This window comes from Myotis lucifugus, unplaced genomic scaffold, assembly GCF_000147115.1.
Source record: "Myotis lucifugus unplaced genomic scaffold, Myoluc2.0 scaffold_415, whole genome shotgun sequence".
NCBI lineage: Eukaryota > Metazoa > Chordata > Mammalia > Chiroptera > Vespertilionidae > Myotis > Myotis lucifugus.
This window is the reverse complement of record NW_005871463.1, coordinates 473,238-481,022: the sequence shown is the minus strand read 5'-3', so window position 1 is coordinate 481,022 and position 7,785 is coordinate 473,238. Positions and strand designations below refer to the sequence as shown.

The window sequence follows — 7,785 nt, the reverse complement described above, 5'->3', positions numbered from 1 at the left end:
TTTCTTTGTTATGGGGTGTGGGCCACAACTTAGTAACAAAGAAACAGAATTTCCGGAGGATGAGGCCCGGAAATCAGGATTTTAAAAAGATTCCCAGGTGATTCTAATGTGCAGCCAAGGTTGAGAACCACTGCTTTTAGGGGGTCGGGCTCTGGGAGCCGGTTCCCCAGCACTCTCAGCTGGGTGCTCATCCCTGGCTTCTGTAGAATTCCAGATCCCACTTCTCCTCATCAATTTCATCCCAAGTGGGTCTCCCTCCACCCAGTCCTAGTGAGGCCTTTCTTTTCCATCAGTAAACACATTTGGCTTCCAGCAGAGCTAGTAACATAAGGCCCTGGCCTAACCAAGGTTCCGTCCAGCACGACAGCCAGACAGGGAAATGGACACGCCATTCACTGGGCTCAGGGTGGTAGTATGGTGCTGTGGGCTTTGGCCACGGGTAGACCTCAGCTCAAATTCTATCTGCTGCTTTTGGCTATATGCCCTTACATAATGCTCTGAGCCCCAGTTTCCTCCTCTGTCAACTCATTCCTGTCTCAGGGTTATGAGAAGAAATAGGGTTTTGGATGTAAAACGCTTAGCCTAGTGCCTGCTGAACAGGAAGTGGTTCCTAGGCGGTGGTGGTAGCTTTGATGCTACCAGGGTGCTAAGGCTTAGGCTCCTGCCCTCTCCCCAGCCCAGCCCGTCTAATCAGGGGGACCTAAGAATCTTTAGCTTCTGGCCTGGCCCCTCATGATCCCAGAGCTCTGCTGGACCTCCTGACCCTCTTTGTCTCCAGACAGCGCCCAAGAAAACCTCATTTGGCTCCCTGAAGGATGAGGACCGGATCTTCACCAACCTGTATGGACGCCATGACTGGAGGTGAGATGGTGCCCTTAGCCTGGTGGGCCGCAGGGCACGGCCTCCCCTTCACCACCTTCCCTACTCTGTCCAGGCTGAAAGGTGCCCAGAGTCGAGGTGACTGGTACAAGACCAAGGAGATCTTGCTGAAGGGGCCTGACTGGATCCTGGGTGAGATCAAGACATCTGGCTTGCGGGGCCGTGGAGGCGCTGGCTTCCCCACTGGCCTCAAGTGGAGCTTCATGAATAAGCCCTCAGATGGCAGGTGTGTTTAGAGGCGGAGATGGGGTTGCAGGAGAAACCTGCGGGTGGCTTTGGCTTACCCAGGGCTTTGGGTTGTTACCTTGGAGTGAATCAAGTGGGAAAATGTTACCGGAGCTTAAGTAGGTGAGACTCAGTTCCCTCTGGTGTTGCTCAGGGGAGACTCGAAGGGTAGCAGAATCAGAACAAGATTTTTTTTTTTAATCCTCACCTGAGGATATGCTTACTGATTTTAGAGAGAGAGGAAGGGAGGGAGGGAGAGCAACATGGATGTGAGAGAGAAACATCAATCGGTTGTCTCCCTTGCACACCCCTACGGAGGATCGAACCTGCTATATAGGTATGTGCCCTGACCAGGAATTGAACCCAAAACCTTTGGTGTACAGGACAGTGCTCCAACAAACTGAGCCACCTGGTCAGGGCAGCACAAGATTTTGACTCAAATGACTTAATTGATCAATTCCTCGCTCTGCCGTCTAATCATTAAGCTTGGGCAGTCTCTTGGCCTTTTTGAACCTCAGTGTTTTCTTTAAATGGATATTATATTTTGTGGGGATTAAAGAGAGAATGTTTGTATAGCTTTTGGCCTGCTCATTGGTCAGCACATAGAAAGCAAATGATACATGTCAGCTCCTTTACTTCCTTCTGGCCTCAGTGATATGGTGGAGGTTCAGAAAGCCCTTTGTGACCAAGAGCAGAATTTGGGCTCTTGGGAAAGCACAAAGAGAGACATTTGGACAGCAGAACCGAGACCTTTCCTGTGGTCACAGCCACCCAAAGGTGGGCTAGACAGTGAGCTTCCTGTCATTGGTGGTGAGCAAGCAGAAGCCTGGGAACATGTTGGGAGGGCAGAGAGGGATTGGCTGTCAGAGGAGACATCTCTGAGGCTTGGCTGGTAGAGTGGGGGTTGGAAGACCCTCCCTGGTGGCCCTGTAGCCTAACTGACCTGCTGGCCCCCACAGGCCCAAGTATCTGGTGGTGAACGCGGATGAGGGGGAGCCGGGCACGTGCAAGGACCGGGAGATCATGCGTCACGACCCCCACAAGCTGGTGGAAGGCTGCCTAGTGGGGGGCCGGGCCATGGGTGCCCGTGCAGCCTACATCTACATCCGTGGGGAATTCTACAATGAGGCCTCCAATCTGCAGGTGGGCTGGGGGAAGGACATCACAGAGGAGGTGCTCCATGTGTACTCACCGCCCACTTACCTGGCATAGTCATGCTTAGATTTTAGCGCCTAATCTGTGTGGGGTCCCGCTGGGAGAGTGCTGGTCACTCCTGCATGTCAGGATTGGGACATGGCTCCCAAAGGCCTCCTTCTCTGGGCCTTCCCAGTATACTCCAGAGTCTCAGCTTGGGGGAGGTTTTCCAGGGCTCCAAGACTTCTAGGGTGTGGGTGGGCTGGGGAACTCATAAGAGGGCGTATTTCCTGCGGAAGGGTCAGTGATCAAGAGGTAATTCTTAGCCTGGTGATGCCTGTAGTATAGGGCCCGCATAGTAGCATCACGTATAAAATTTATTGTTATTATGTACTTGAAAGTTAAACCTCTAGGACTATGGTCGGCAAACCGCGGCTTGCAAGCCACATGCGGCTCTTTGGCCCCTTGAGTGTGGCTCTTCCACAAAATACCACGTGCGGGCGCGCACGTACAGTGCAATTGAAACTTCGTGGCCCATGCGCAGAAGTCGGTATTTTGTGGAAGAGCCACACTCAAGGGGCCAAAGAGCTGCATGTGGCTCGTGAGCCGCAGTTTGCCGACCACTGCTCTAGGGTCTTGCCCTCTATTGCAGAAGCAGTACTTATCGTGAAGATAGGAAACCACACACACAAGAGAAAAATCTCACACAGACCCACTACCTAGAGAAAGTACTTGCTGAATTTTTCATGATTCTAAAATCGTTCTTTTAAAAATAGATGTAGTTGGAGAATTTTTAAGTTGTTGTTCCAATGGCATGCACACTGTACAAGTCCTCGCCCCCTCCCAGAGCGTCCTCCGTTCCTGCCAAAAGGGGGCTTTAGCCCTGGATTTGGTGATGGGCCTGTATTCTCCCCTCCCCTCTGCCCCCCGCACACACACAGTATCCCCAGGCCCTCGGGGACAGTGACCTCCCCTCTCACCCTTGCCCCACAGGTGGCCATCCGAGAGGCCTACGAGGCTGGTCTGATTGGCAAGAACGCCTGTGGCTCCGGCTATGATTTTGACGTGTTCGTGGTGCGCGGGGCTGGGGCGTATATCTGCGGGGAGGAGACAGCGCTCATTGAGTCCATCGAGGGCAAGCAGGGCAAGCCCCGCCTGAAGCCGCCCTTCCCCGCAGACGTGGGTAAGATCCGGCCCGATCCTGGGCCTTGTCCTGGGTCCTGCGGGATCTGGGTTCGGGTCCCCACTGGTCTTTCTTAGGGAATTTCTGAGTTCCTTCTGCACTGGGGCCAGACGCAGAGTCGGTGGCAACAACATAGAGGCTCCGCCGGTGCCACCTGCCTCAGCCCCCACGCCAGACACCCAAGTCCCCTCCAGCCCTCCGGGAGCAAAGGGCAGGGGGTGAACAAGGCAGTGCAGGACCTGCTGGGCTTGGGGGTCCAGTGGGGATGAGAATGATAAAGCAGTAGAAGGGGGCTGTCTGCCATGGGAACAGGACCCTGGGACAGACCCATTGCCAGGAAACCCACCCCGATTTGCCCCATTTCCTCACAGGAGTGTTTGGCTGCCCCACCACTGTGGCCAACGTGGAGACAGTGTCTGTGTCCCCCACCATCTGCCGCCGAGGGGGTGCCTGGTTCGCTGGCTTTGGCCGCGAGCGTAACTCGGGCACCAAGCTGTTCAACATTTCTGGCCACGTCAACCACCCATGCACCGTGGAGGAGGAGATGTCAGTGCCATTGAAGGAATTGATTGAAAAGCATGCGGGTGAGGCCTGGGGCCAGGGGGCAAGGGTCAGGGCTGGGCATCCGGGGAGAGAGCCAGGGCTGGAAGGGCCTGGGGCTGGGGCGGGGGTTGATAGGCCCTGGGCTCAGGACCAGGCAGGTTTGCTGGTCCCAGCCCTGACCACCCATCATTTTGGGGACTGGGACCCAGGGGGTGTCACGGGTGGCTGGGACAACCTCCTTGCTGTGATCCCCGGCGGCTCGTCCACCCCACTGATCCCCAAGTCCGTGTGTGAGACGGTGTTGATGGACTTCGACGCGCTGGTGCAGGCACAGACTGGTCTGGGCACGGCTGCGGTGATCGTCATGGATCGCTCGGTAAGGGCTGGCCCCCGCTTCCCACCCGGTCCTCCCCTCCTGCCAGCCTGCTTGGTTCCCCTCCCGTGGCTTCTCTGAGAACTTGCCAGCTCTTTTGTCCCAGACCCTACAGCCTGAGATATAGGTGGGCAAGGGGGGAGCAAGGCTGCTCTGAGGCAGGGTGCCATGGAGAGTGGGCAGTGCAGGATGCCCAGGGCGGGGCGGGGAGTGGCAGGACACTGGGGGAGTCGGAAGGGGCTGCTTCTGGGGACGGAGGCTCAGGCCTTGGGGACCTGTCACTGTCCTTGGTCTCCAGACGGACATAGTGAAAGCCATCGCCCGCCTCATTGAGTTCTACAAGCACGAGAGCTGTGGCCAGTGCACCCCGTGCCGCGAGGGTGAGCGCGTGGGGCTTTCCCTGTGGCTCACCCTGGCCTGGGTTGGGCAGAGGTCAAAGGTGGGGTGGGCTCTGGACCCTGAATGAACAGATGCTGCCCGGCCTGCTGTGGCCTCTCTCAGTCTCTTCCTACTGTGGCTGCAGGCGTGGACTGGATGAACAAGGTGATGGCCCGCTTTGTGAGGGGGGACGCCCGGCCGGCCGAGATCGACTCCCTGTGGGAGATCAGCAAGCAGATAGAGGGTCACACCATCTGTGCCCTGGGCGACGGGGCCGCCTGGCCCGTGCAGGTACTCACTGCCCTGCTCTGTGGCACTAGTGTGGGGCTGCTGAGAACCCAGGGCCTTGGGGATTTTAGACCCTGGTTCACACAGTGCTCCCACCCCTTCCCAGGGCCTCATCCGACACTTCCGGCCGGAGCTCGAGGACCGGATGCAGCGGTTTGCCCAGCAGCACCAGGTCAGGCAAGCCGCCGCCTGAGCCTGCTGCCCTGGGCTGGTGTCCATCATCCAGACGGCGGGACAATAAAGCAAGTGCTGCCCACTATCCTGTTGAAGCTTCTCTGTGGCCTTGCTCTCCCCCTGCACCTGAGGTCCATTACTCATGGGGCCTGTTTCCCAGGTGGGGAGGCTTGGAAAGGATAGGCCAGCTCAAGCTCATGCCATGAATCCAGACCTTGGCCTCCTATGGGTCAGCGAGTCTGTCCTAGACCATCCTGAACACCCAGCCTTCAGTGCAGGAAGCGGTGGGGGGGAGGGCAAAGCTGTGGCCTGAGGTCCACACCTGGGCCCTTGAGGGTGGGGACAAGGAGAGCAGGGTCCAGTTTGCCCTGTGAGGTGATGGGCCAGGAAAGAATAGGCTTGGTTTAGTCTGGATTGGAGGAGAGGTTTATTCCTGCTTCCTGAGGGGGCACTGGGCACATCTGGAAGGGGTGGAGGAAGGAAACAATTTGACTAGGGGCTGGGCATGTGGGTGAGGCAGCCCTGGTTCCTCCCAACTCTGTGGAGGCGTCTGGGTCAGTTTGGGGAGGAGCAGTGAGCAGGGCCACGCAGGCGCCCCAGCTAGTCGCTGAGCTGGAGGGGCGCACTCCCGTCCAGCGGGTGCCACAGCTCCAGCCGGTGGTCACTGTGGCCCAGGCACTCTCTCCAGTGCCGCTGGCGCTCCCCACCGGCCCGGCCACTCAGCTGTACCCCGCCTGGATTGGGGGATAGGAGTCAGGAGATGTGTGGGAGCCCATTGGGCCCCCACCCAGCTCCCCTGCCTCCCCACTCACCAATGAAGTCGTTGGCCGGGCCCAGGTCATAGTCCCATACAGACACCAGCAGGGTCTTCTGGGCCAGCTCCTCCCTGAGGCCTGCGTAGAAGAACTCCTACCGGAGGAGACAGGAAGGAAGGGGCAGCCTCGGTCCTTCCCAGCTTCAGAAACAGGCTAGGCTGGTAGGGACTCGGGTCAGCTGGGACCTGTGTTTCTGACTGAGGCGGCGTGCTGACCTCCCCCACCCCGGTGCAGCAGGACTGCCCTGGCCTGGCCCTGGCCTACCTCATGGAATTCGGGGTTCAGGGTCTTCTTCCGAACACTGGTCTTATATTTAGTTTTTTTCCCCACATTTGGATGCAGGAATCTGGGGAGGATGGGGTCAGGTTAGGTGTGGCTCTGGAGAGGTGAGCCCCAGAAGGGCTCTGAGGAATCCCCATGCCCACCTGTCCACCTTGTTCACACTCACAGGCGGACGAAGGGGTCCGAGTAGCCATTGGCATCCATGGGGGCCAGATGGGCGCATCGCAGCACCCCTACCAGCAGGCCGCCCCGCTGAGAGCTGTAGCACAGGGACAGCAGGATGCGCCCGCGCTCCTCCCCGGCCACCTCTGCCACCTCCTGCAGGGTAGGCTGGGGTCAACCCCTGCGGCCCAAAACCCACCCACCCACCCACCAGTATCGGCCAGGGTGTGAGAGCTCAGACTGGCTGCAAAGAAGTCAGGGGCCAATGATTTAACTTCATGGTTCAGTTTCACAAACTCATGGACCTGGTGCCCTGGAAGGGACTTGGACGGGTCACCTGTTCCCTCCAGAACCTAAGAAGGGGAGGGGCTTGCTCAGGCCACGTGACTGGGCAGTTCCCATCTTTGCCGTGGAGAGGAAGGGGACTGATGTTGAGAGCCACAGACAGGCCGGGCCCTTCCTGATGGCCTCCCACTAGGTGCCCACGCCCCCCTCCTACGGGTAAAGCCCATGTCTCGGGAGCAGCTCCGAGAGGCTATTCTCCACTCAACACCTGCCCTCCTCACCCCCCTCCATCCTGGGGACCAGATGCTGAATGCCTTTTGCCACTCTCGGCCCCTGGTGTTTCCACGAGGAGTCCCGGGGGAGGCTGGGAAGGACATGTTCCTCCCATTCTTAATATAGGAGTCGATTTGCAGGAAGTCCAATCACCGTGCTAACATTTAGTTCTTCCTATGGGAGTGTCCCGTGGGCACCTGTCGTGCACCCCCGCACTGCAGTGAGTGGGACAGGAAGTGGGTGGCACCAGTCACCAGCCCCACGGAGGTGGGACTTGCCTGGCCTTTAGGCATCAGCTGCAGTAACTTGTGGCTCCACTAGGGGGCAGGGCAGCAGCACTGGACCTTCCATCCCAGAGGGGCCTGGGCCAGTCCTGCCTCAGCCTTGCAGCATCCCTGCCCCTCCCAGGCCAAAGGGGTTCTGGCCTAGTCTTTGGTCTCCCCTGGGGCCCCTCCAGTTACTGTCACTGCCTCCTGACAAGGGCTTATCTAGGGCTACCAGCCCCAGGAATGGCACCCACCTTGAACCCTGGGAGCAGCCAGTGAGTCCCACCTGTCCATTCTCTCCTGCCCTCCCAGCTGCTCTGGCCACAGACAAACCCCATCAGTTTCAGCACCTGCCTCCAGGTGGCCCGGGTCTCTGCCCCTGCGGGCTTTGCGTATCCCAGTGCCCCACACATCCTCTGGCCTGGCTGCCCCCCAGGGCTCCGAGCACTCGCAGAACATAGGGGGGTTGGCCTCAGTGTCTCCAAGCCCACCTCCCCATCTGCCTGATGCCCGAGTACCCCAGGC

General features: G+C 58.5%; 2 protein-coding genes across 3 annotated transcripts in view; one reads left to right on the top strand and one right to left on the bottom strand.

The window, feature by feature from the left end:
* NDUFV1 (NADH:ubiquinone oxidoreductase core subunit V1) overlaps nt 1–5,374 on the top strand; it is a 6,126-nt gene extending 752 nt beyond the window's left edge. The window contains exons 2-10 of one of the 2 annotated variants that reach the window (XM_023743830.1): nt 779–861; nt 935–1,105; nt 2,064–2,247; nt 3,232–3,421; nt 3,793–4,005; nt 4,174–4,340; nt 4,636–4,717; nt 4,839–5,006; nt 5,110–5,374. In XM_023743830.1, the coding sequence (XP_023599598.1) occupies nt 779–861; nt 935–1,105; nt 2,064–2,247; nt 3,232–3,421; nt 3,793–4,005; nt 4,174–4,340; nt 4,636–4,717; nt 4,839–5,006; nt 5,110–5,360 (1,509 nt within the window). In that variant the 3' untranslated portion in view covers nt 5,361–5,374. The remainder of the gene's footprint in view (nt 1–778; nt 862–934; nt 1,106–2,063; nt 2,248–3,231; nt 3,422–3,792; nt 4,006–4,173; nt 4,341–4,635; nt 4,718–4,838; nt 5,007–5,109) is intronic. The other variant, XM_006102487.2, reaches the window with a different exon arrangement.
* Nucleotides 5,375–5,580: 206 nt separating this feature from the next.
* The window catches only part of LOC102426030 (double C2-like domain-containing protein gamma), a 4,258-nt gene continuing 2,053 nt past the window's right edge, over nt 5,581–7,785 (bottom strand). Inside the window, exons 7-11 of the mRNA XM_014467841.2 lie at nt 7,097–7,110; nt 6,441–6,589; nt 6,257–6,338; nt 5,990–6,086; nt 5,581–5,911 (exon numbers count right to left, since the gene is read on the bottom strand). Coding sequence (XP_014323327.1) covers nt 5,778–5,911; nt 5,990–6,086; nt 6,257–6,338; nt 6,441–6,589; nt 7,097–7,110 — 476 coding nt within the window. The 3' untranslated portion in view covers nt 5,581–5,777. The remainder of the gene's footprint in view (nt 5,912–5,989; nt 6,087–6,256; nt 6,339–6,440; nt 6,590–7,096; nt 7,111–7,785) is intronic.